The following is a 27,559-nucleotide window of genomic DNA, read 5'->3' on the forward strand; positions in this document are numbered from 1 at the left end:
TTGATGCTACTGGCCTGTATGGGTACCTGCACTCATGTCAACAAATCCACACATGGATATGCACATAATAAAAAATAATAAAAACAAAATCTCAAATTCTCAAATTAACTGAGGAATGCAGTATATAGGGCCAGATAAGACCGTTCCTTTAGGAAGGTACAGATGGGGGAGGGGCAATGGGGTACCATGCGGGGTATAGTCAGAGCTTCCACCATGGAGGAGGAAAAGGCACAGTGTTGAGTAGGTATGGACATGCTTTGTGTGTATGTGTACCAGAGGTACCAAGGGCAGGCCACTGGAGAGCTGGGACTTGGGCGGTATTTGGCAGGCAGGCTCTGACCCCAGGAGCCCATACTCCTGGGCCTCTCTCGTAACTTCTGTCCGTTTGCTGGGGCTCGCAGGCCATGGTGGTCCCTGCCTCTATGGGTTCTTGTCCTGGGTAGACACAGTGGAGGTGAAAGCCCTGGCTAGAGTCAGAGTGTTTTGTCCCGTCATCCTTTTATTGAGTGGTCTGAGGCTTGCGCGGACACCTAGTGCGGGCCCTTGGTGAGGGCGGAACTGGATGGCTCCATGACCATGACTAATAAGATTGTGTGTCATTTTGCAAAGGCTGCTTCCCCAGCTTGGGACTAGCCAAGTGATGTCTTGAAGCTTGGGACTGTGCCCTTATTACCACCCTGACTGCCAGCCTTGAAGGCAGCTGTGCCAGCATTTCCCTGTTTCACTGTTTTCTGTTTTTGTCCCTAGCCCATCACCACGGAGACTGTCCCCAAGAATGTAGTGGATGTGGTGAGTGACAGAAGGGCCAGAATGAGGGGGCCCCTGCTGGAAGGGGGTTGCGGGAAGGTAGGTTTAGAGATGGGGCAGGGGTTGGAGCCTGGAGGAAGGGGTGCCGATGATCTTGGAACCTGTGTGCAGCTATGGGCTGCCTGAGTGAGGCCGACAGAGAGGGAGCAGGGTGGGGCTGTGGAGGAGATCAGTGACGAAGCCTGTCTGCAAGAAATATGCTAAATGTCTCAGGCCTGTAAACCTGGCATCCAGAAGGCTGAAGCAGGAGGTTTACCCTCAGGTTTAGGTCAGCCTGGGCTACATAGTGAGACCTCTTTCAAACAAACAAACAAACAAACAAACAAACAAACAAAAAAGGGAGGCCCTGGTAACCCTCCACATCAGGGAAGTACCCGTACAAGCCTGAACGTCTACGTTCGATCCCCAGAAACGACCCTGGAAAAAAGCCCAGTCGGGTGGCACATGCTCATAACCACAGGGCTGGGGAGGGAGGGACAGCGGGACCCTTGGGGACAAGTCCCAGGCTAGTGAGAGATCCTGTCTCAAATGCCACTCTTGCTTGAGAGGGTAGGAAGGTGGCAGGACCTGTCTGCTTTAGTAATACAGGTTTGTGAAGGTGATCCACACACATGTGCATCTACACACACACACACACACACACGCACACACACACACGCACACACACACACACACACACACGCACGCACGCACGCACGCGCACATGCACGCACACATGCACGCACACACGCATCCACATGCACACACAAAGAGGGCATGGGAGTGGTGGAATATGAGAAAGCTGGGCAGACTTCCCACCGATCTTTTGGACTACATGAACAGAATTTCCTCCAGGCTGGATGGGAGAGGATGAGAAGAATGTGGGGGGCTCTGCCTTGGGGGAAACTGAGGCTGGAAGAGTTGTTGAATGGGAAAGGCCAGCTTGAAACTATGGGCTGGAGGCAAAGACCCTACCTGTAGGACTTCAGGTGAGGGAGAGCGTGTCTGGGCCTTAGCTTTCTCATCTTCAAAATGGAATAACAGTGTCCCACAGGGGGTAGGCCCAAAGGAGAGGGTTTACCTTTCTCTACCGGGCCTTCAGGTGTTCAGGTAACACCCCCCCTTCTGCTACCCTTTCACGCTCCACCCTGATCCCAGCAGGTAGGAATTCTGGAACCTTGCACTGTTCATCTTGCCCCATCTCTGACAGCCTCTCCTCTGCCTACAGGGGGAAGGAGACCGCAAGGGTGGAAGCTCTCCAAAAAGCCTCCAGGAAGGGGTGAGTATAAGGAGGGCAGGGGCCAAGACTGCTCGCAAGGGTAATGAGCAGGAGTGGGGGGGGGGGCAGTGCCCTTCGACCTTCCAACTCTCTTGAAGGGGGCCTGGCTGGCTTGACTAGAGTGCTGGGGAAAGAGAAGGCCCATGAAGTCACTTGCTGGGCTCAGGCTTGGCTCTGGTCTTCACCACTATGCCATGGCAGTTCTGGGTGAGGGAGAACAGAGAGACGGATCTGGTGGAAGGCAGGCTTGGAAAGGGTGGAGGGAAACAGGGCTCTGTAAAGGGGCCCTGGGCTCTTAAGGTGTCCCTAGATGCTGGAGACACTGTCGGGGTGCTTTCCTGGAGCCGGGAGTCTCGGGAAATGGTGAATGCTGTGTGACTTTTCGGCTTCTGATTCAGGATGCTGGAAGAAGAAGAAGGTTATCTGGTCCTTGCTCATTTTGTCTTTGGTTTTAAGAGGTGGAGGGGGAGGCAGGGGACAAGTTCCTCAATCAGAAGGAACTCTGGCTAGGGCACAGGAGCCCCTGATCTCTGCTGGGGCTGGCTTTTCTCTATTCCTCTGGCGGACCCCACAGAGGACGCTTCACCTTCCTCGGGTCTTTTCTACCCTGTGCCCCATGCTGGCCCCTCCGTCCACTGCAGGCCTGGAGAGGAACAGGGAGTGGTTTTGGCGGTTGGCACAGGGGGAGCTGTTGATGGCACGAGGCCCTATCATCTGACAGCTGCCTGGCCTCTGGTAGGGAGGGCCCCGCAGGGAGGGGCTGAGCTGTAGCAGCTCCCGAGGGTGGCCCACCACCGATACTGCTGCACCATCCTGGGCCGCCATAGACCCAGCAATAAGGAGTGGAACTGTCCAGGGGCCGCGTGGACTCCTAGGTTGGGGGAAGGCTCCCTGGAGGTACGTGAGGATCCCTGTTCACTGGTCTTCGGATGCATTCGGGAATTTTGTGTGTGTTATCGCAAAAGATGAACTAGCTCAAGGCACTCCCAGCTCTGATGGGTGCTTTGTAAATGTCAGCTGGTCTTACTGCCGTTATTTCTTTCCGGGGCCAGGAGCTAGGCTGGGAGGTTGTATACCTTCACAACAAGGTGTGTGGCAGATACTGTGGCTCCGTGTTATAGATGAGGAAACAGAAATTTGATGTATCCATCGAATGTCTGGATACGTGTCACCCAGGACGCTTAGCCCTTGGCCAAGGGAGAGTGGTAGCCTCTGAATCATTACTTTTAGTTGATGTTCTGGGCATGTTTAGAAGTTATGTCCTAGGATTTCTGACCCTGCAACCCTAGCCTGGGCCAAATGTAATCCATAACTATAGCCAAACCAGAAGGCGTACGGTTAGACATCTAGAAGAGCTAATGACCCTGAGGGCATGTTTGACCTTGGTCGCATGGAAGAGGTGACTACTTAGTTGTGTTTGATGGTGTCTTGTTTTAGTTTTCAGGAAAGACCTCTGTTGGTGTGGGATCGGTGAATCTGCAAGTGGTTGTGTGTTAGGGTGGGTCAGGGTGGTGCCTCGTCTGGAGGTTGGAGGTCGGAGAAAATGAGTCTCAATAAAGGAGTGTAAGAAGGGCTAGCAGGAGAGCAGGTCCCAGAAGGGTCTGCCTGCTGCAGAGGAATGGAAACCCGCCGTCAGGCTTCCAGACATCTGTCATAGGTGGGTTGACCCACCCCAGGGCTGCAGTGCTGGTCTCCTGGCTGCCCCGGGGCTCTTCTGTGCACTGGGCAGGGGGAAGGAGGAACCGGCTCAGGGCACTGGCTTGTTTGTGGGGTGTTTCCTGCTCTGGCCTCTCCAGGCGGTTTCCTCTGATGTAGCTGGTGTGCGGTGGAGGCTGCAGACGTGTGCTGTGTCGCACTTTGTTTTGGAAAAATCCAAGTGGTGGGCAGGAAGGGGGGGGCAGGAAGAGGTGTGGCCGCAGGGGCCTGTGTGGGGGGCCTCAACCCGAGGAGATGCAGGAATGAAGGGCTGGGCTCTGGCTGCCTCACTCGACCCCTGGTGTTCACTGGTAGACCCTCCTCTCAGCTGGGACCCTGGGGACCTAGGTTCAGGAAACCATTTTTTTTTTTTCTGTCCAGAGGTGTTTTGTTTACTCCTGAAGGGAAAGCAGGATTTCTCCCAGCTTCTAGCTGCACACAAGCCCCACCAGAGACTCAAGGTTCCCATAGCTCTTGCTGCGTGGATAGGGCTATGGCGAGCAGAAGGAAGGTAGCAAATAGCACAGCCCCAGGCTGCAGAGCTGGAGCTACTCAGGAACGCCTGACTTATGGTCAGCTCCCGCCTGCAGGGAGGACCAAGGAAAAAAGAGTTGGTGCCCAGAGCAGGAAGGATGAGGGTTAGATATGAGGAGGGACGTCCTGACAGTGAGGAAAGACGCTGGTTAGGGGGAGGCTATGGAATCCCCTTTCATGGAGGCCTTTCTGCAAAGGAGAGACATGTTTGAGAGATGAGGATAGGGTAGACTGTTTGGTGCTTGGGGAGCTGGATCAAAAGTTCTATTATTGGTCCGTCTTGGGAGGAGCTCGTAGGAAGTTAAGAATTTTGAGATTCCCTAGAGGGGAAAAGAATGAGATTCCAGGCAGGCAGAGAATTTATTTTCCTTTTTAAAATAAACCTTCCCCAGGGAGTCCCAAGTGGGGCAGGTAAAAGATTGCAGAGCCCTGTCCCCCATTTTACCAACGAGTTCATGAGACTAAGCCACTGTGCGTCCTGCCGGCTGGACTGACAATGATCTCTCTGTACAGAACGAGGGTGAGGCTTGGACCTCTCCACTTCTGCTCCCAGGTGCCTAGAACACAGCCTCTGTGAAAGTTTAACCCGCAAGGGAATGTTGGCCATGAGCGGGGCACAGAGCCGACTCCAGACCTCAGCTTACCCTGCTGTCTCATGGGGAGTCACCTGGGCAGGCTGGAGCACCCAGAGGGGTGTGTTTGCTCCTGACTGCCTCTTTACTGTTCTGTGCATTCTGAATGCATCCACAGTCCCTGCGCAGGCCTGCATTCTGCCAGCAAGGGTCATGTGTCTCCAAACCTTGCAGAAAACAGGAAGCCCTGTTGGTACGAGTGCAGCCCAGCCCTGTGATTCATCAAGGGGTGACCGTCCAGCTGTTGGTCCCTGTCCCCTGCCCAGGACAGCTTCCCCTGTGCATCTCTGCCCCAGCCACCCGGCTGCAGAGTGCCTGGACCTTTTCTTATCACCTCTGGAGGCGGCAGGGCCAGACTCTGTTTGGGCCAAGTATTTATCTTCCAGGCGGGAGTCAGGAATGTGGAGTGTTATAACCTTGGCCAGAGGGTGGTGGGGAACTGGACTGAGAGCCTGGTCTCTGGGTCCTGTGCATCCTTTGCCCTGTACCTTTGGAGGCTCCCAACTCTGCTTGGTTCTCCTGTTCCTTTGTCAGTGCTGGCTCAGATGGCCCAATGTCTCCCTCCAGCTCCTTGCTTGCGCCTGGCTTTGATCTTGGCTGCACCGTAAGCCTTGGCTAAGTTGTGGCTTCCAGTTGTTCGAAGCAGCTGTGGTGGCTTCCTTCAAGAGTGGCTGTGGATCTGTAGCAGATGAAGCCCTAGGGGCTATTTATAGCAGGGTGGCCCTAGAGTCTGGAGCACAGCCCAGGGCCTGAGGAGAGTCAAGGCCTCCTCATCAGAGACCAGTGCAATGGGATGGATGAAGTGTTGGCTTTCTGCGTGCTTTGGGGTGGGGAGTTTTGGAACAGCCTGGTTTAGGGTTTGAAAACCAAACACCCTGGGTCCCCGCCTCTCCTGCCCTAGCCTGACTCACTCAACCCCCAGTCCTAGGGCAGGAAATGCTGAGAGACTGAGAATCGTTCCTTCTGACAGCGCTGTTTGGCTCCTCCTTATACTGAGTTCTGCTGAGCCCCGAGCAGGCCCACTGTGGCAGGGTGGCCAGCCCTCCTGCAGCCAGGGGCCCTGTCTCCATCCTCCATGGGGAGCTGGACCTCAGAGCCCAACACTCTGCATATTGGGTGATATACCCTCCACTTGGGCTCCTTGAGTTCGAATCCTGCTCCGTCATCTATTTCCCAGGGATTCAGGGGTGAGTCACCATGTGTCTTATGTCCCTGTTCTTTGCAGACTGTGGTCTTGCTGCCTCCAAGGGAGGCTGGCATTTGGTAGCCAGGAAAGGTGGCTCCGTGGAGCCCAGGAATTCAGAACTGGAGTGCCCTGTTCTGCATGGGTTGGAGTAGACGGTGGCTGAGGGAGAGGAAAGCAGGACTTGGTTTTTTTTTTTTTTTTTTCATGATGATGGATGGTTGTCCCTTCCCTTCCCGGAACTTCTCTTTCAGTTTTTGTTGATAGGAGAGTGACAGTTAAAGCAATAGTTGCCATTGACCAAGTGCTAGGCACTGAGTGAGGAGACTCATCTGCATATTTTTGTTTGTTTTGTTTTGTTCTTGTTTTTTTTTTTTTTTGTTTTTGTTTTTGTTTTTGTTTTGTTTTTGTTTTTGTTTTTTTGCTTGCCTGCCCGTAACAAGCTATTGAGGGCTTCCCTGTCTTCCCTGTCTTTCTGTGACATCCTGGTGACATTTTACCAGGTGCAGTGGGCTAAGCGTCTCCCATGCTGCCCAGCAGGATGCTGGAGCCTAGAGCCACACAAGTCCCTGTGGCTTGATCCCATGCTTTCACTGAATGCCACTCTGCTGCCCTGCAAAGTTGGGCCACCAACCTGGGTTTGTTGGCTTCATTTTGTACTGCCAATGCCCTGCATGTGGGGCAGGGGAGACAGGAGGAGAGACACGGAGCCTTAGACATGTGGGGCTGTGGATTCCCATGGTAAATCACGCACCTGCTGCTCCATCTCAAAGCTTTCCCATCGATTCGGTGACTCAGCGTTGTGGCTTTGGAGGAGGGGGAGTGAGGGGTGGCAGTGACAGAGGACACAGGTTCAGTGCTAGCCCGAGGAGGATAGATACTCTTAGATTCTCTAGAGCGTTGGCGGCTGCTGTCTGTGATCTCTAGTTGCGGTTACTATTCTGATGACCGGTACAGTTCGGGCGAGGTGCGTTTCTGCCACTCCAGCCACCGCTGGTGTGTCCCCAGAGCAGGGGAGCCAGTCGGGTGGTTGTGTGTCTTCATATCAGAGATTGCCTCTTTCCACCTAACGGCGTCTCTCCCACAGCAGGTACTTTTGGCCTTTGTTTTTTTGTGGCTGGGATGTTGGTGTGTTAAGGTGATGGGGATGGAGTGTTGATCAAAAAGGGGGTGGGATCTGTGTGTGGCCACGCCCTGGGCTCCTTTCTGCTTCTCCCTTCCAGTGCCCCGTTTCTTCCCTTCTAATACTGTGTCTTCTCTCTTTCCCAGGACTCCATGAGAGTTTCCCCAAGCATCCAGCCGCAGCCACAGCCTCTCAGGTACACTCGGCACACAGGGAGGATATGGGGTATGGGCATTCTCATGTCCCGTCCTGAGTCCTAAGACTGATGCTCTACAGCCCTAGGGAGGGACCTAGAGTTGGTGGCCCTTGGCCGTCATCATTGTGAGTTCTAGAACAGACCTTGAGGTGGACTCTGTATTTCCCTGCATGAGCTCATCAGTCCTTGTAAAGGCACTGAGCTGCTGAATGTCTGCAGTGACCTGTTCAAGGTCACCCACTGGTCAGAAGCGGCACTCAGGGCCGGCTGCCATCGAGGCCCATGCTGGTTCTGACTCTGTGGATGAGGTCTCTGACTGTGGGGAAGTCTTTGTAGAGCTCTCCACACAGGGAAGAGAACACACAGGAAGACTCCAAGCTTTGCCCACACCCTGCCTCTCTCTGCCTTCATTCTGAGGTTCCCTGGTTTCTGCTTAGAGCTCCTAGAGACCCAGATGGCCCTTTGTGGTCCCCAGACCCCATCCTTCCACTGCTTGGGACACTTAAAGCTGTGATGCCAATCTTGTCCAGCTGGTGGCGCTGTTCTGCCTTTGTGTCCTTCCTGGGAACCAGCCCGATAGTGGAACTGCTGGGTAGGTCCGGTCCAGTCCACTAGAAAGAAATGGGCTGGGTTTATGAGTTTTTCTGAGGAGGATGCAGTCCCTTCTTTAGAGCTCTGGTCCAGTGGCTGCTGAGATACAATGGGGACAAGGAGTGACTGGGATTTTGGTCCAGGTCTAACTGGGCTTCTACCCCAGTCATCAGAGAGACTTCTACCCCTGTGTCATTGGAGAGAACTGCTCTTGGCTGCCCTCTGTCTACACCTATCCCGACATCTGGGCCCATGTCAACCCAGGCTGGTGGAATCTGGATAATTCTAGGCTCCTTGATGTCCTGGGGCTCTTTTGTCACCCAGGCCAGCCGATCTGCTGCTTTTAACCCCCTTCCAACCTCAACCCCATACTGCTATAGTATAGTGAGGGTTAGCGAAATAAGGAGTGTTGCCCACCTTGGCTAGGGAGGGAGGATGTGGTAACGGGTATCACGGGGAGGAGGAGATGGAGGAGGTACCTCAGTAGATAACATGACTCCTACTCTGGTAGATGGCATAAAGCTGTGAGTTCCCCGTTTCCCTCACCCTGTGTCTGGAGGAGAGACAGTTGATGGCCCAGGGGCTCCCACGGCTCCCAGGACCCCTGAAACCACTGCAGCAAACACCCAGCACCCTCTCACCTCCCTAGCCTTTAGGATTGAGGGCCCCCCCTCCCCGGGGCCATGATCTCTGCAGGGAGAGCCGGGGATGGAGTGCAGGGGTCAGCCTGCCTGAGGGAGGCTGGAAGGTGCCTGGCCTCTGGCTCAGCTGGAGCCCATGTGAGCTATCACCTGAGCTGCCCCCTCCCCCAGGGAGGCCTCCCGTCTGTCTTCTCAGTTTGAGTGCATGGAGATGGCCAGGGCTCTGCTCCAGGATTCTGGGGGCGCACCCCCCACCCAGTCACTCGCTCCCTTCTGGATCCTTTTAGAAACGTCCCTAGTGTGTTCGAAGGCGGGGTTGGATTCCTGGGTTCTGACCTGGACCTGTCTTCTACTCAGTCTCTCCAGAAACATGAGTGTGAGCCGGGCCATGGAGGACAGTTGTGAGCTGGACCTGGTGTACGTCACCGAACGCATCATCGCCGTGTCCTTCCCCAGCACAGCCAATGAGGAGAACTTCCGTAGCAACCTCCGTGAAGTGGCCCAGATGCTGAAGTCCAAACATGGGGGCAACTACCTGGTGGGTGGGCCTCACCCTCCCTCTTGCTCACCACCTGTACGCCGAGAGTCTCTGCTCCCTCCCCATGCCATCACCCCTTCCTTCCCTTACCCTGGGCATCTTGCAAGGCCCAGCCAGGCCTTCACTTTCTCTCAGAGAGAGCTGGTTCTCAGGAGAGCGTGTGCTGCTGAGTGTAGCGTCTGGAACCAAGTGTGTGTTGAGTGTGAGAATGGGTGAGTACCTGGGAGTGCATGTGTGCGAGTGTGTGTGTGTGTGTGAGGGTGAGGATGTGTGAATGTGTTGGTGTGCAGACTAGGAGAAGAGAATCAAGACACAGTTTCATGTTAACTGAGCCTGCACTACAAGCCAGGCCCTCCGATAACCTCTTCTTCACCTTTAGAACGGATCCTAGAGAGAGCTGAGGTCTGGCTGGTGGAGCTGGGTGTAAGCCCTGGAGTAGACTTGGCCATGTGCAGCTTTGGGGTACCTCGGGGCTGGCTAGAGACACCAGATGTCCGGGAGGTGGGTGGCAGAGCTACCGTCTACAGCAGGAAGGTGACTGTTCCTGGGGGAGGCTCAGATCCATGCTCCAGGGAGATATGTGGGGGCTGGACTGCTGGCCCTGAGCCCCTGGGTGCTGCTTGCCACATTTAGCAGAGCTGGGCCGAGGAGGTTGCACAAGGGTCCCGGGGTTGCTGGAACAAATGACCACACACTATTTGGCTTAAAATGACAGGAATGTGTTCTGGAGGCCCGGCATCTGGTTGATGGTGAGGCCACGCGCCCTTGATGGCATCCTGGAGGAACTTGCCATCCTCGCCTCTTCCCCTCTCCTGCCCACTCCCAGCACTCCGAGGCATTCCTTGGCTTGTGGCCACCTTGTTCCATTCTCGGCCTCCACCTTCACCTGGCCTTCCCTGTCCGTCTCCCCTCTGGCTATCAGGACACCAGTTGCTGGTCTTAGGATCAGCCTGAATCCAAGAATATCTCCTGGCAAGATCCTTAACCACTTCCAAAGGTCCCAGATTCTGAAGTTCTCAGCGGACTCACGCTTTGAAGGCCTCTGTAACAATCTCTCCATCATCCGCGCTGAGCATTAGTGAAGTGCTTGGCTTCAAATAACGGAAAGTCCTGGGTTCTCCTTCTGGCTCTGTGATAGCTGAGTGGCCGGCCATTGGTTACGAAGCTAGCTCTGTGACCTCGTCAATGTCGTTAAGTGTGTTCCTTAATGGGACTGGGAGTATCTGGAGTTCTCTGGCTCCAGGAATACAGAGTTCTAGGATGTCTGTGCTCTGTCGCAGCCCCCTCCATCCTGCCCTTTCTGGGGTCTGTCCCCTCTCCTCCTAGGAGGTGACATAACTACTGTCAAACTTGTGGTGGCAAGAGAGAGACAAGCAGCTCCTCACGGCCCTTCAGGGGGTCAAGGAACATGGGAGACAGACAGGGTAGGCTCTGGAATGTGAGTGGGACTCCATGTGTTTGAGGGCGCCCACTAGGATGGATGCCTTATACCTTATGGTGGAAGGCGGTTGCAAGACAGAGAAATGGTGGGATTTGGTCCTAAAGCCAGAGGTGGCCAGCCACTGCCACTCACCACCAGTGGGCTGGCCTCCATCCCTTCTCATCCCCAGTTCAGGATGTCCCCTTGCAAGGGGCTGAGTGTGGTAGCCTCCACCTTTCCTGAGAGCTCGCTACTGATCCTGTTGGCCAGCATGTGTTCATGGTGGAAACATTGCCATTCGGAAGGAGAGTGACAGTGGGTGTGTGTAGGAGTCCCGGGGCTCAGGGCTTGCCGGTGGCTGGGCTCCTGACAAGCAGGGACAAACTCTGTCCTTTCTCACTCTTCCTTCGTCTCTTTCTAGCTGTTCAACCTATCTGAGCAGAGGCCTGATGTCACGAAGCTCCACGCTAAGGTGAGTCTGTGGCCGTTTGAGGGTGACATGGCCTGGTCTAGCCTGGGATAGCAGGACAGAGAACACGCCCCCCCGGCCTCTTGTGCGGTTCCATGACTGTTCCAAGTTCAAGGGTATCTCAGATCTGCAAAATGACTATAGTACCAACCACTGAAATTTCGCACAGTGGTTTCTGGCCTCGTCTGCCCCTGGGGAGGAAATGCCCAGGGTTTCCGGAGCACAGCACAGAGTGGGGCTGTGTCTGTGTCTTTTCTATATAGGCTCCTGTCCCAGGGATTATGCTGCATTGTAGATTGTTACTTTGATTGTTAAGAGACTTTGCAGAGGACCTTGGCTTCTGTCCTGGATTCTGGGGCCTGTCAGTGTGGGACCTCAGGCACGTGACAGACTGCTCTGGGCCTCGGACCATGTCTCTGAGAGTGGACAGCCGGCTTAGGCATGTTCTGTGGATCCTGCCAAAGGGCGGCTCTTTTCATTTAGTGTTTTGTGAAAGTAGAGAAGGCCTGAGGAGGCCTTGTGGGCTTGAGAGCTGAAGATCACTGGGAAGCTCTGCTTCCTCATACTTCAGACTTCCCCCAGAGGCTTGAGAATGGACAGTCTGTATATCTAAGGTGGCGTGAGCACCAGAGGACTCTATCCCTTCATCTGTCATCATGAATCAGCCTTGAACTAGCTAGCCTTGGAGGGGAGTTGGAGGGCTGAGCTCAGGCCCTCTGGAAGCTGTGAGATCACAGTTCTATGCTGTACACCTTGGCACACATCCATGAGGTCATGGTAGAGGGACATGGCTTGCTTAAGACCCTACTGTGAGCCTGGGTCCCAGGCCATGGCCTTTGCTCTTCAAGCCTTACCTCTCAGCAGGACTAGCGAGCAGGACAAGAGCAGAGGCCTGGCTGCTGGTGGCTATTTCCATGCTGTGCTGGCTGACTTGATGGAGTCCCCAGACTTTCCTTTTCTTACTTATGTCTCAACCACAGGTCCTGGAATTTGGCTGGCCTGATCTGCACACGCCGGCCCTGGAGAAGATCTGCAGCGTCTGCAAGGCCATGGACACCTGGCTCAATGCAGACCCCCACAATGTTGTTGTTCTTCACAACAAGGTCAGAGCACAGGGTGTACCTGTGGGCACGTACGTGTGTGTGTGTGTGTGTGTGTGTGTGTGTGTGTGTGTGTGTGTGTGTATATGCGCATGCACGTGCACATATGTGTGTGTGCACACCTGCCTGGGTGCTAAGATTGTGTGGTTGTACTCACCTACCTGTTTGTGTTTTCCATTCTAGGACATTATAGATTCTGCCCAAGTGTATACCTCCAGCAAATGGGGGCAGGGCATCAGTTTAATCGCCTAACCATGGAGAGTGGGCTTAGCTTTTCTCACTTCTCTCCTCCTGCCTCCCTTCTCAGTGTTCCTCTTTCTCCAGAACTGCACTCTCCTCTCCCACCCTTGGCCACTAGGCTTCTGGATGTGCTGTGTACAGCAGAGCCTGTTGGAACAATGATTGCTTTTTGCCTCTTTCAGGGAAACCGAGGCAGGATTGGGGTTGTCATCGCAGCGTATATGCACTACAGCAACATTTCAGCCAGGTGAGAGGTCAGCTGTCTTCTGTCCCAGCTTCTGTCATCTGGACATTGATTTGGGGACATCCTTCTCCCACCCACATGCCTTCTGGGGGCCAGGAAGTGCCCTCAGATAGAGGAATAGGAGGGAATAAGAGGTGCAGGGGCCTCCAGAGCTGGAGAAAGTACCCTCAGCTCTGAGGCAGGATGAAAAACAGCTGGCAGTGGGGGGAGAGCCTTCCCCTGTGTGGAGACACCCACCCAGCAGTTTAGGGGACCACATAGCCCCCCTCAGTTGCTTTCTATTTCCCTAGATGAGGCAGGAAGAAGCCAGAATGGTGTTGCATCAGAATTGGGCCCAAGGGTCAAGCTGGAAGTTATCTCAGGCTGGCAGGGTTTTCTTTTTTCTTTCTTTCTTTCTTTTTTTTTTTTTTTTTTTTTTTTTCCGAGACAGGGTTTCTCTGTGTAGCTTTGCGCCTTTCCTGGAACTTACTTGGTAGCCCAGGCTGGCCTCAAACTCACAGAGATCCGCCTGCCTCTGCCTCCCGAGTGCTGGGATTAAAGGCATGCGCCACCACCGCCCAGCTTCTTTTTCCTTTGGTGTTTGGGAGAATAAGTAGGAACCAGCCAGTGGGCAGATCCTGTCCTGACTCGCCACAGAGACTGAAGGCTCCTTCATCCAGCCTGGCTGCCCAGATGTTGCTATGTCCAGGACCATGTTCCATGGTGCTTGGAAGGATGCAGAGGGCACAGCCCAACTTCTGGAGGGCTTTAAATACTAAACACGTTTGTCAGTAGCATCCATGATTGTGACTATGAAAACACAGAGGCTAGAAGTGGCTGGGGGTATGTGATCAGGGGGACCTGTGGCTGTAGGGACCTCAAGGGTTTCTGTGGGTCGTGGAGAGGAGCTGTGGGTATGAACAAAGGGCCTGGTGAGTATAGAGTCAAAGAATGGTCGGGGCAGTCAGGGTAACAGAGAGCAATGGCCTTGCCGGCCTTAATGAGAACTTTGAATTTACTGTGAGCATGATGGGAAGTTATTGGAGCACGAGAATGACCTCTGTGTGCTCAGAGGATGGGTGGGTGGGTTGTGTGGAGGGTATCAGAAACCAGCCCAGCCTTGTGTCTGCTGAGTGGGCACCCATGGCTGCCAAGCTCTTAACGGGTGTCACCTCATGTAATCTCCTCTAAGCCTCATTTGGTGAGGGGAATGAGGTTTTATGGAGAGGATTATGTCTCAGGAGCAATTAGTAGCAGTCTAGAGATGAGGGCCCAAGCAGCTTGGCTGTAGAGTCCCCTACGGATTAGAGATGCTTGAATGTCTTAATCAGGGTTTCTGTTGCTGTGAAGACACCATGACCACGGCAACTCTTAGAAAGGGAAACATTTAAATGGGACTGGCTTACAGCAGAGGTTTAGTCTGTTATCGTCATGGGGGGACAAGGCAGCGTGCAGGAAGACATGGTGCTGGAGAAGGAACTGAGAGTCCTACATCTTTAATCTGCAGGCAACAGGAAGTGGACTGAGACACTGGGTGGTATCTTGAGCATAGGAGATCTCAGAGCCAGCCTCCACAGTGACACACTTCCTCCAACAAGGCCACACCTACTTCAACAAGGCCGCACCTTCTAGTAGTGCCACTCCCTATGAGCTTATGGGGGCCAGTTACATTCAAACTGCCACATTGAGCATGCTCTTCCTGGAGGCTTCTCACTGCAGCATGGTTGGAGGAGGGATTTATCTTTCCACAGCAACCAGGGTTGTCTGGGAGGCTGTGCAAGCCTAGGGAAGTCTGAATGTAGTCAGACGTTTTCAGTCCCACCATCCCACCAGCCAGCTCCTCAATAACCACATGGAGGCTTCTTATTAATTATGAAACCTCGGCAGATAGCTTAGGCTTGTTTCTAACTAGCTCTTATAATTTAAATGAACCGATTTCTATTACTTTCCTTTCTGCCTCATGGCTTTATTACCTTTTTTCTTCCCACGTTGCTTTCCTGCTTCCTCCATGTCTGGCTGGAGACTCCTTAGCAACTCTGCCCTTCTTCTTCCCAACATTCTCTCTGCCCTGAAAATCCTGTCTAGCTATTGGCCGTTTAGCTTTTATTTAAACCAACCACAGTGAAATATCTTCACACAGTGTAAAGGAATATTCCAGAACACCTGAGTGAGAGGACAGGGGGCCCTCAGGTGTGGGAGTGGGCTTCTCTGATCATCCGTGTCTCCCCACAGTGCTGACCAGGCTCTGGACCGGTTTGCAATGAAAAGATTCTATGAGGATAAGATTGTGCCCATTGGCCAGCCTTCCCAGAGGAGGTGAGTAACCAGTGTGTGTGTATACTCCCTGTGGTGGATACTGGCCTTGTGCATGCTCAGGGAATGGGCATCTGCTTAGCTGAGGATATACCAAGCACAGGCATTAAGATGGTAGTAGCATGGGCATGGTGGTGCCCACAGTTTGGGGTGTCAGTTGGCTTTTGAGACCTCTAGCAGAAGAGAGTCTGTTGTGGCATGCCTCTGGAGGAGCAGGTGCCTATGTACGAAGACGCATGCTGTTCTTGGCCATCTCAGTGTGCGGATGAGTACACATGACACTGGTGTCCCTAACGCCTATCCTTGGAGGTCATAGATAGCACCATAAGGGGGCACCTTCTCTTGGGAGAATTTATAGTATTTTGCTAAGGGGCCCCAGCCACATGTTCTTACTGGGGCGTATAATAATAGCCCAGACAGGAAGCAGGACCGGATGGAGTCATTCATCACCAAAGTTGAGGAACGCTGCTGTAGCTGTGTGCACTGGGACATCCAGGCTAGCACAGCAGAGTCCCTCCCCACTGAGGGAGTTGTGGGTCTGTTGAGAGGGATAGGCATTAAACACGTGACCATCCACAAGAGCTGATGCCAGATAGGGAGCGTGAAGAGGGGAGAGAGAGACAGAGACAGGATTCAGAGAGACAGAACCAGGGACAGAGAGAGGGGTGGGATAGAGTAGAGAGAGGGAAGAGAGAAAAGGGACAGAAGAGAGGGAATAGAGGAGGGGAAAGAGAGAAAGAAGAGAAGGGAGGCAAGAGAGAGAAGACCCAAGTTAGGGAGCTGTAGCATTGAGAGTGCTGGAGGGAACTGGCTTTTTTTCGTGGAGATAGCCTGGAGTCTCTCGGGGGAGGTCATTTTGAAACCCCAACTGGAACAGTGATGATGACCAGGGCCACCCTTCTTTTGCAGATGAGAAGCCTGAGGTTAGGGTGGGGACAGGCCAGTGGGGCCACAGTGAGTGGTGATGGAGCTAGAATATACGTGCAGAGCTGGGGACCTGGGGGCCAGGGTGGTGTCTGGAAGTGCTCCCTGCTGCCTTGCAGGGCTCTGCCACCAGGGCAGGGGGGTGTCAAGGGCAGTGTCAAGGTCGGCTGGTCATGGGGCGTCTGCAGCCATGGCAAGCCCTAGCCTAGGCTGGGGCTCTAGAGAGCAGGAACCCTGGTGTGGCTGTGCATTGTGGGCCTGCCACCCCTCTGGGCTGGCTTAGCCCCGTTCTCACACCAAGGACGGGACACTAAATCTGTCACACAAGGGCATGTGTGGGCAAGCTTCTTATGAACAACTGTGTGCTTACAAACAGAAGGTGGCTGCAGTTGCCAACAGATGTTTTTGAAGAAAGGTCAAACCGTCACTGTTAGTGATGGGCGGGCACAGGGCTGGTTCAGAATGACACACGTTGGGTGGGGGGGGCTGGGGGGAAGGAAGGTCTGAGTGAGCAGAGTGAAGGTGGATAGCCAAGCCAAGGAATGCTAGGATTAAAGGCGTGTGTTACCACTGCCTATTCTAAATATCTAGTGGCTTTTCTGTTCTCTGACCACAGATAAGTTTATTAGGGTACACAATATTTTGGGGAACACAATACCACCACCATACTAAGCAGCGAAGACCTGGCTCCCCTAGTCAGAAAGAGAAGAGGTCCTCACATGCTTACATGCCATGCAGTGGTCATGTGAATTTGTCTGTGTGTGTTATCTGTGTCTGCCCACAGCTCCCTCCCACGGACCACTGCATTTGTTGGGTGGGGGCAGGCCACACTCTCTACACACACATGAGAAAGTGCAGCGGTTGGTTTCCGGAACGTTCCCTGCCACTTTCCCTCGGCTTTCTTGTTAGTGTTGCTTACAGGGAACCCGGCAGCTGGAGAGGGAAGAGCAAGGAGTGAGCAGGAGGGGCTTTGCCTGTAGCTCAGCCATTCATTGTCACCCGCCCTCGGACTCATTGTCCCCAGAACACAGACACATCCTGTTGGCCTGGTCAGGAGATCTGATGGGAACCTGCCATTCCAGGTTTCCGGTTTGAGTAACGGGCCAGGGGGGCTGGGCAGGGCCCTGAATAGGAGCTGGCAATGCCCATCAGATTATCTTGCGAGGGGAGGCTGAAATGGCCCCACCCAGGCTCAGAGACCAGGCCTGGAGGAGGGCCAAGGGGCCAAGAGATGGGTGGGGGTGGGGGGTGTTGTCTTGGTGTCATAATTGGAGTCTCACCCTCCTGTGGAGCTATTGGCTCCTGTAGAGTCCCAGCCGGCCTTTGATTGGCTTGTCGGATTCAACCTGGTTTTCTAGCAAACTAGAAAGGAGGAAATGTCAACCCATCAGCACCAGAGGACCGATTTGTGGTTCCGGAGATGCTTCGGAGTCCAGGCTTCTCTCCTTCTCTCTCCCACCCCCTGCTTTGTGTGATCTTGATGTGTGTCACAACTCTTTTTGGACTTGATTTTCCATCTCTGTCCAGAAAAAGAGGAGATGGCTCAGTCCGTCCCTTCTACCAGCAAGATTTGTGTTAAAAGAACTGGAGGTTGCTGCGACTGGTGATGTAGCTTAGTGTGTTGAGCGCGCAGCATGCAGGAGACCCTGGGTTCAGTCCCTAAACAACACACACACACACACACACACCCCAGAAACATAAACAAAATCCCCCCCAAAACCAAACTAAAAACCCAACTACAAACCAGCCTAGAGACAGGATACTTACTGGAAGTTAATTATCTCAGATCCCAAATAAAGAAGTTAATATAGAAAACTCCATACGTTCAGGAGGAAATAAAATAAGCACTGTAATTATTAAGCATTTACTGTTTGCTGTGTGGCAGAACCGGGGTCTAGCATAAGTTTTCGGTGAGAATAGTCATAAACTGGGTTTGGCCTAGTCAGGCTGTTAGGGATGTTTGGTTGGGCAGCTTGCTTTGTGTAGTTGTGAGCTGCTGCTAAATTGTCCCAGCCAGGGATGCCTGGGTTGGGAGTGAGGGCGGAAAGAGATGCTCATGTTCACCACCAGGGGGTGCTAGAGAACGCCAAATGGGCTCTAGGCTCTGTAGTTTTTCAGGTCTCATGTTCTTTTTCTTCCTGGGGCTCTGCAAGTCTGGAGACCTGCACTGGCTGGGGAAACTCAGCTGCTCTGTGGCCTGGGTGGATGCATGTGTCATGGGGGTGGGGGTAGATGGAAGCCTAGGGTGGTGTTCTTGAAGAAAGAGTGAATGGATAGAAGGATAGATAAATATGTGGATGGATGGATGGATGGGTAGATGGGTGGATGAATGGATATGTGGATTGGTGGGTGGGTTAGTAGGTGGACAGATAGGTGAGTGAGTGGGTAGGTGGATGGGTGGGTGGCTGGGTAGATGGATGGGTAGGTGGGTGGATGGATGGGTAGCTGAATGGGTGGCTGAATAGAGGACTCCCCAGGCCCTTCCCTGATGCTACCCTATCTTTGTACAGGTACGTGCACTACTTCAGCGGCCTCCTCTCTGGCTCCATCAAAATGAACAACAAGCCCTTGTTCCTGCACCATGTGATCATGCACGGCATCCCCAACTTTGAGTCGAAAGGAGGTACCTGCCCAGTCCCCTCCCTCCAGCCTCCATTTCCTTCTCGGTGGCCTTGGGTGGTAAGCCATATGCTACACTGTAGTGTCACCTAGGCTCGTGTGGGGCTCTCAGCAGAGCTCAACCCTCATCCGCTGCAGCGTGGGGTTGACACCTGGCCATGCCGAGCGGCAGAAGACACTGGGGGAGGCAGTCTTTGTCTCCTTAAAATGCCTTAGAAATGAAGTTAGTCTTTCTCCCCTTTCTTGCTTCCTTCTTTTCCTCTTCCTCTTTTTCTCCTTCCCCCTCCCCATGTCTCTCATCTCCCAACCATTTCTGCTGCTTGACTCACACACCCCTCCCCTCCGTCTCTGACAGGGTGCCGACCGTTTCTCCGCATCTACCAAGCCATGCAGCCGGTGTACACATCTGGCATTTAGTAAGTAGTCTGTGTGAGTGAGGACAGGGGCGGGGGAGAAGGGAGGGAGCCTGCTTCCTCCGGAGCACGCTCCCTCATCGCCTCGCCTCTCCCTCAGCAACATCCCCGGAGACAGCCAGGCCAGCATCTGTATCACCATTGAACCAGGGCTGCTCCTGAAGGGAGACATCTTGGTGAGCCCCACCCTCCTCCTTAAGTGTCCCATCTCTTGTCCTGCTCCCACTCTGCCCTGGGGACGTGGGACATGGGACATGCAGCTGTCCCCCAGGGAGCTGCGGAGTTTAGAACTGTGGCTTCCTACAAGTCCTCCCAGACTCACACGGTCTTGGTCTGCCTTCCTCCCTTGGAGTGGACATTCTTCTCCTAGCTTCATCTTTTGCTCCGGGGCAGCTTCAGGGAACTGCCGTTCACTGTGAACTGTGACCTTCTAGCTCGAGACTGGCGACGAGACACTCCCGATTCTAAACTCAGACCGGCTTGCCATAGTTATAAAGGCCCCGTTTCCTTTTCCATACCCACCTGTATGCGGGACCATCTGGGAGGACATTCCCCACAACTCCAGACTGTTCCCCCTCCTCTTCTGCTCTAGACGTTTCCCAAAGAGCTTTGAGATCTTGTTTGGCATTGGTGACCTCTCTCTCCTGAGTCTGGGGTGAGCCTTGGGGGCTCAGCTAATGGAGCGAGTTAGGAGAATCCTTGTGACCTGACCTTTCTCCCTTTGCCCTTTAACCCACGCAGCTGAAGTGTTATCACAAGAAGTTCCGGAGCCCGGCTCGAGACGTCATCTTCCGTGTGCAGTTCCACACCTGTGCCATCCATGACTTGGGGGTTGTTTTTGGGAAGGAAGACCTGGATGAGGCCTTCAAAGGTGGGCTCCCTGATGGGCCAGGATGGGACTCTTGTAGCAGGGGAGGAGCCCAGCGTGGGATGAAGTAGTGGATGCAGGGGCCATCTTTTCCGAGCCACAAGTCTCAGGGGGGCCCTGGATGACAGTGAGAGGAAATTGAGGAGAATCATGAAAAGACTGAGGTTGGGGTGGTCTTGGAGTTCAGGTTGTAGTAGAGATCAAGATAATTCCTCTCTGCCTCTTGAGGTCCATCCCTGTAACCCAAGACCCCTGGGCTGTTTTGTGCTTCCCACCCTTCTCTAGTGACTGCTCCAGATTGTCTCCTTCTTGTCCTACCCACTTGTCCCTTGTTCCACGTGACCATTGGGAGTCAGTTTTCTAGCATTCACAAGTATCTTAATACTGGGCTCAGTATTACGTGCTGGAATCAAAGTGAAGCATGATGGATGTGGTCTCTGTTTTGGTAAATCTGAAAAGTCTTGAGGAGATGGCTGTGGCAGGAAACAAGCATCCCTCAGGAAGGGTGTATGTAGGGATGGTGCAATAAGGAGGAAGAAATGTGGCCAGGGGAGGCTGGGTTCTAATGTCCACTTAAGGCTCTGTCGAAATCACCTTCAATCCTGGAGAGATGGAGAGAGATAGAGAGAGAAGGGGACGGGGAGAGAGAGATCCATATGAATATCTGTATTCATGCATGCATCTATTTGTACATTTATTCCATTAACCACCTATTAACACACCATCTTTCATCCATCCACCTGAACTTTTGTTCTGTTATCTACCCATTGGTCTGTCTGCCCATCCATCTATCCATCCATCCATCCATCCATCCACACATCCACACAGTTACTCATGTGCTAATGCATGCATGCATCCATCCATCCACAAATGCATTCACTGTCCACCCATTAGTATACCCACTTGCTCTCCACCTATCCACCCACCCACCAAGCATCACTTATGTGTTAATACATGACAGACATGTTCTAGATCCTAGAGATACAAAGTGAAAACAGTTAACCCCTGCCTCTGAGAGTCCAGAGTCTCATAGGAGAGACACAAACAATTAGGAATTGGTGCTCATAGAGATGAACACATGCAGAGCATGATCGTGTCCCACAGAACAGATGCGATCTTTGTTGGGACCTCTTCCTACAAGTAGTAGGTGGTGACCCAGAACACCCAGGAAGGGCCAGATCAGAGGAAGAGCAGCTCTCCTGTGTACTCTGTCACACGTGGTGGGAAAGGATGTTATGTGAGAGCTCTCTTCGCATCCGAGCTAGGAGAAGCAACATGAGAGATGCTGTGAGTTTTAGGACAGATTATAGTCAGTCTTGAGGGGTGATGAAGGTGAAGCTGACAAAGTCGAGAAGAGGCTGAGGAGACCCAGAGGGAAAGGGATCCCACCAGTTCCTTTTTGCATGGTGCAAGTGTTGCGTTTATCTAATTATTATTTATAAATAAAAAAACCGGGAGTCAGAGATCAGGGTAGGAACCTGAATGATCAGAGAAGTGTCAGAGAAGTGACCAGTAACCTCCTGTCTCTTTATTCCTCCATCCAAAAGGACTGAGATCCTCTCTAAGCCCTGCCTTACTACTTCCTGTCTATCTGTCCTCAGTCCTCCCAAACCTCTATGATTAATTTTGGTCAGCTCGTAGCTAGCTCTGCCCTCTGATTCAAAGCAAACTTTATTGGTTTGTTTTGCCCCCCATAGCTGAGGACCAAACCCAGGGCCTTGTGCTTGCTAGGCAAGCACTCTACCACTGAGCTAAATCCCCATCCCCACTTTATTGTCTTAATGTGATCAAAATATCACACAACATTTCCCCTTTTTGTCTAAATTAAAAGGGAAGGTTTTAACTAAAACATAGTAAAACTATATACGATGATAACAATTATTAGGTAAGAATTACATTCACAATGTCCAGTCCATTTGCATTTGGCAAATTCAGAGAAAATACTGTATTATCTATCTTATCTTGTTGAGTCCAAAGTTTGATACCTAGTTCACTCTCTATCCTAACTTGTATTACCAACCCAAAACCATACTTTTATGTCTCTCAACCTTATACAGTTTACATTTTTTTTTTTGAGACAGGGTTTCTCTGTGTAGTTTTGGTGCCCTGTCCTGGATCTCACTCTGTAGACCAGGCAGGCCTCAAACTCACAAGTGCTGTGATTAAAGGCGTGCGCCACCACCTCCTGGCACCCTACACCTCTTTTATGCGTTTCTTTTCTGGATTTGGTAACAAGGAAAACTCTAACTATAACTATCTAGTCTTCAATTCCATCAGAGACCTGAGAAGGATATATTACCTGGGTAAACAGGAAGTGCAGAGCAAACAACTTCCAAAACTATAGAAATGACATAATTCTGTAACATTGGGGCATCCATTTTTGGCCTACAGGCCTAGGATATCTGACAGACTTTTCTGTGAAGCAGGAATTTTGAAGGACTGTCCTGCTTTGTCTTGGTAAAGTTCGGCAGTTACTTTGTTTTGTGTCCTGCTTGTCCAATTTGGACAGCATATTGTCAGCACTCAAGGCAAGGGCAGTTTCTTGCCCAGTGGCTAATTTTTGCCAAAAAGAAAGTAAACTCCATATGGAGTTTCTTTGATGTCCATTATCTTCTCTGAAGTAGATTGGTGCTGCCAGGGGCAGACATGTCTCATTGCCATAAAAAGCCTTATATTATTAAAACGTCTTAAATTCCATATTCTGTAGAAGTCTGAAGTGTTGGAAGACCACCTGTCTATCTAAAATATACCTGACCTTGAAAACCTACTTAACATGACTACAAGTTTGATTGTAATAGGTGGCTAACTAGTAACCTGCATTTCTTTATTATCCTAAATAGTTTGTAATAATAACTTTCAAGGACTAGAAAATTCACATTACATTGTTAAATGAGCTGCACACATACAATATCTTAAATAAGAGTAGAAATGTATGTATAGAATGTTCTAACAAAAATAACCTTAAATTTGTACCAATATACAAAAATCTATGCCAATGTAAAATATTTAAGACCAGTAGTTGCTTTTTTAGTTTAAAAGTAGATTCAATAATCTACCCTTTTATCCTATCTTTTCTATATCTCACTTTTTTCTTTTCAGAATGAGATCCCTGAATCTAATCTTTATTCAGTTTTTTCTTGACCATTACCAGTAACAATGTGTAACCAACCCCACTAAATGATGACAAATATTCATAACCCACTGAATGACCAAAAACCATCCACCTCACCTCTTGGGAATGTGGGCATTGTGTTCTCTAGATTTCTTCCTGCTGTCTGGGGGGTGGGTGAGGGCATCTCTAGGGGACCCTGAGAAAATGGAGATAACGATCAAGTCCTGGGAGAGCTAGCTGTATCATTTGTTGCCAGACTCTGTGTAATGGGAAAGTGTAGGACTTATCTGAAGTCCTGGCTGGAGTAGTATGTGAGGCTGGATCATCTCAGCCAACCTCCTTGAAATTGTCCTGAGCAGTTTGTAGCCCAAAGCTGACCACTGGGTGGTGTTTGTCAGCTTAGTGGCGTTAACCATAATTCAGGTGGAATCATTGTTGTGGGGTTCCACCATCTTTTTAGAGACTTCAAAGCTCATTGTTAGGAATCGTCACAGTTGATTGCAGAAAACTTAAACATTTTAAATGTCATATGCAGCAGATCTTGGAGAGGTTAAAGGACCACAATTTGTTAAGTACATCCAGTGTACAAAAACTTAATTCCTAGTTACCTGATATAGACTCAAACCCAAAATCATGTACAGGAAGCTAGGTGAAACCTTTTTCTAGAATTAGTTAGTACTCTATATGACCATTAATATCATGACAAAGTTTAATATATATATATATATATCTTATAAATTTTAAGATAATATTTATACCTTAAGAAAAGTTTTAAAGAGTTAAAATGAGGGCTGGAGAGATGGTCAGTGGTTAAGAGCACCAACTGCTCTTCCAGAGGTCCTGAGTTCAATTCCCAGCAACTACATGGTGGCTCACAACCACTTGTAATGAGATCTGGTGCTCTCTTCTAACCTGCAAGGATACATGCAGGCAGAATACTGTATACATAATAAATCTTAAAAAAAATTAAAAAAAAAAAGAGTCAAAATGAAACCGAAGGATTATGAGATTAGTGGAAATAGAATAGTTCCTTAAATTTGGTTTTTCTTTTGTCCCAGCTGGCTCTCCTGACATGAGACAGAGATTTGGGATTTTCCTTTAACAAACATGCTTGGATTTAGAGAAGGAGAGAGCCATGCTCCAACTCCAAAGCCAGCTTTAATTTTTAATTGAACTGGGACTACAAAAAGACCATTTGTCTTATATGTCTGTAGAGAACAGCAGAAACAAACATTTGGGAAGATTTATGAAATTTTATCCTGTTGGAGATGTGATATACCAGTTAGGCCAATTTACTCTTCTTCTTGGGACATTTTCTTTGGATGATTCGTCCTTTTTCTTCACATGTCTCATTTGTCCAGTGTTCTTAGAATTCCTTAGTTGGATGCCTTCATTCTCCTAGAATGACAAAAACAAAACCCTGCCCCAACCCAAACTTTGGGGAGTTTCTTTTTTGTCAGATTCTATCTGATCAAATGAAAAGCATTTGTTAGTCTTATAAGTTAGTTTAGATTGAATGGCCACACTGATGAACTATCGCCTCTTTTAATCAAGAGGTTTCTCCTGTTTGAATCTAATCTTTATCAATCTTGATGGTATCCATAGTTTTTCTTCTCCTATGAAAATAAAAACAAAACCTCTTTCCCAACGTAACTCATATCCTGGTTTCCATTCTGAGGTCAACACATCTTTAGAGTATACAGGCTGATTTAATTTTGTAGTTTTTTTCCCTATTATCCAATGTCTCTCTGTAGCTGTCATTCCTTTCTCACTAGTGGTTAAAAAGTTTAAAGTTAGTAAAGCATCATGCAATCTATCTCTGGGGGGTGGTTGTCTTTATTACCTCTTTCTCTTTTTTTAAGTGTATCTTTTAGAGTGCAATTAGATCTTTCTATAACTACTTGCTTTGTAAGATTGTGTGGTATACCTGTAATATGCTTTATATTATAATATGAAAAAAATCTGTTTCATTTTACTATAGACATATGCTGGAATGTTGTCAGTCTTAATTTGTGCAGGTATCACCATGATGGCCATAACTTCTAATTAATGTGTGATTACAGAATCAGCCTTTTTAGAACTCAAAGCAAATGGATGCCCATTGAAATCCTGAACACACACACACACACACACACACACACACACACACACACACACACACACACACACATATATATATATGGTGTGGTGTACATATTTTAATTTTTCCAAACGCTGTAAAATGAAACACATCCATTTGCTATTTGCCTTTGGGGTACTTCCTACAGGTAGTGGAGTTTGGTGATACAAAGAACAAGTGGGAATATTTCATTATAATTTCCTTGACTTGTTGCCAAGTGATAGAAAAAGCAAGCATGGAGACCCACAAACAGAAGTGTAGCCACAGTATCTGTCCAAGTTAGGGTTACTACTGCTGTCATCAAATACCATGACCAAAGCAAGTTGGGGAGGAAAGGGTCTATTTGGCTTACACTTCCACATCACTGTTTATCATGGAAGGAAGTCAGGACAGCAACTCAAAAAGGGCAGGAACTTGGAGGCAGGAGCTGATGCAGAGGCCGTGGAAGGGTGCTGCTTACTGGCTTGCTCCCCATGGCTTGCTCAGCCTGCTTTCTTAGAGAGCCCAGGGGTGGTATCACCCACAATGGACTGGGCCTTCCTCCATCAATCACTCATTAAGAAAATTCCCTACTGGCTTACCCACAGCCCGATCTTATGGAGGCATTTTCTCAGTGGAGGCTCCCTTTTCTCCGGTGACTCTAGCTTGTATCAAGTTGATATAAAACTAGCCAGCACAGTGTCCGAGGGAATCAGTGAAATAAATACAAACTTACCCAGATTTAAAAAGAAAGGAGGCTGGGTATGGTAGAGTATGTCTGTAACCCTCGTACTCAGGAGGCTGAGGCAGGAGGATTTTGAGTTCAAACCCAAACTGTCCCTGTATTAAAAAGGTGGGGGGAGAGGAGAAGTAACAGGAGACAAATAATCCACCTTCATAGTGGTGAAGCAAGGGGGCTTAGAACTGACTTCTAGAAATAGTGGTGCAGATAGTGACTGTGATCTAGAGCCTTAAAGATGGGATACTGTAGTCAGAAATCGAAAGGGTTGTGTTTGCCTCAGGAAGCAGAACTCTGGCAAGGGTGCGGCCTGCAGTTCCAGTGTGGGATTGGGATGGGTGTGTAGCTCAGTGGAGAGTGTGCTTGCCTAGTGTGCTTGCGAAGCCCTGGGCTTGATCCCCAGCACCTATAATTTCAACACTGAAGAGATGGAGGGCAAGAGATTGAAGTCCATCCTTAGCTACATAGTGAGTTTGAGGCCAGCCTGGGCTACCTGAGAGCCTGTCTCAAAAGAGTTTTTTTACTGTGTATGTATGTGCAGCTTCCTCTGTGTGAAAGGTAAATGTAGACGACACTATTGTGTTATTATTAACCAGGTGTGCATATATAACTGAGTCCTTTTCTACAAGAAACCTTTCTTTTTGGGGATCCGGGGTCCATTTTTTCCTTTCCTTCTCTTTCAGACGATCGATTTCCTGATTACGGCAAAGTGGAGTTTGTCTTTTCCTATGGGCCAGAGAAAATTCAAGGTACAGACCATGGTCCAGCCCTTTCCCTGTATCCCCACCTGTCCCGTCTCACTCTCAGCATCCCCACCTGTCCTGTCTCTCTCTCAGCATCCCCACCTGTCCTGTCTCACTCTCCTCAGCATCCCCACCTGTCCCGTCTCTCTCTCAGCATCCCCACCTGTCCCGTCTCACTCTCCTCAGCATCCCCACCTGTCCCGTCTCTCTCTCAGCATCCCCACCTGTCCTGTCTCACTCTCCTCAGCATCCCCACCTGTCCTGTCTCACTCTCAGCATCCCCACCTGTCTTGTCTCACTCTCAGCATCCCCACCTGTCCTGTCTCACTCTCAGCATCCCCACCTGTCCCGTCTCTCTCTCAGCATCCCCACCTGTCCGTCTCACTCTCCTCAGCATCCCACCTTCCGTCTCTCTCTCAGCATCCCCACCTGTCCCGTTCACTCCACATCCCCCTGTCCTGTCTCACTCTCAGCATCCTCACCTGTCCTGTCTCACTCTCCCCCCCCCTCCCCCAGCATCCCCCCCCGTCTCCTCTCCCCCCCCCCTGTCCCGTCTCTCTCCCCCCCCCTTCCCGTCTCTCTCCCCCCACCTGTCCTGTCTCACTCTCCTCAGCATCCCCACCTGTCCCCCCCCCCCCCCCTCCCCCCCCCCCACCTGTCCCGTTTCACTCTCCTCAGCATCCTCACCTGTCCTGTCTCACTCTCACATCCCACCTGTCCCGTCTCACTCTCCTCAGCATCCACCCACTCTCACATCCTCCCACTGGTCAGCTCTCCAAACAGGATGTTAGAGGTGGGTCAAGGTAAAGGACCAGGGTATCAGAGCGGACTTCCAGCCAAACCTGATCCAGCATCTTAATGTCTATCTAACAAAAATAAAGGCCGACAGTGAGGCGCTGAGTTGACTGAGCTGTTCTGGTCCCTTTAGGTCACCATCTTGTTATATTCAGAGACTGAGGGCCTTGGCAGACGGAAGGGACAGCCAGAGCACATTCCAAGGTGCTGGGTGGGATAGTGGGTATTTATGAACCGAAGTGGCTCAACCCGGAGGCCAGTTTAATAATATCCTTTCTTCCTCTG

At 50.9% G+C, this 27,559-nt stretch overlaps 1 protein-coding gene across 15 annotated transcripts in view; it reads left to right on the forward strand.

Moving 5' to 3' along the window:
* Positions 1 to 27,559, forward strand: part of Tns1 (tensin 1) — a 225,621-nt gene that overhangs the window by 123,244 nt on the left and 74,818 nt on the right. For 13 of the 15 annotated variants that reach the window (XM_037210277.1, XM_037210276.1, XM_037210278.1 and 10 more), the window contains 13 exons: positions 748 to 789; positions 2,015 to 2,065; positions 7,379 to 7,428; positions 9,018 to 9,198; positions 11,040 to 11,090; positions 12,068 to 12,190; positions 12,610 to 12,674; positions 14,883 to 14,966; positions 18,398 to 18,510; positions 18,862 to 18,922; positions 19,020 to 19,095; positions 19,661 to 19,790; positions 26,420 to 26,485. In XM_037210277.1, coding sequence (XP_037066172.1) covers positions 748 to 789; positions 2,015 to 2,065; positions 7,379 to 7,428; positions 9,018 to 9,198; positions 11,040 to 11,090; positions 12,068 to 12,190; positions 12,610 to 12,674; positions 14,883 to 14,966; positions 18,398 to 18,510; positions 18,862 to 18,922; positions 19,020 to 19,095; positions 19,661 to 19,790; positions 26,420 to 26,485 — 1,093 coding nt within the window. Of the gene's footprint in view, positions 1 to 747; positions 790 to 2,014; positions 2,066 to 2,843; positions 2,963 to 5,883; positions 6,114 to 7,378; positions 7,429 to 9,017; positions 9,199 to 11,039; positions 11,091 to 12,067; positions 12,191 to 12,609; positions 12,675 to 14,882; positions 14,967 to 18,397; positions 18,511 to 18,861; positions 18,923 to 19,019; positions 19,096 to 19,660; positions 19,791 to 26,419; positions 26,486 to 27,559 lie in introns of those variants that run through there. The other 2 variants (XM_028870016.2, XM_028870017.2) reach the window with 2 other exon arrangements.

This window comes from Peromyscus leucopus, chromosome 13 (genome assembly GCF_004664715.2).
Source record: "Peromyscus leucopus breed LL Stock chromosome 13, UCI_PerLeu_2.1, whole genome shotgun sequence".
In the NCBI taxonomy this organism is placed as follows: Eukaryota; Metazoa; Chordata; class Mammalia; order Rodentia; family Cricetidae; genus Peromyscus; species Peromyscus leucopus.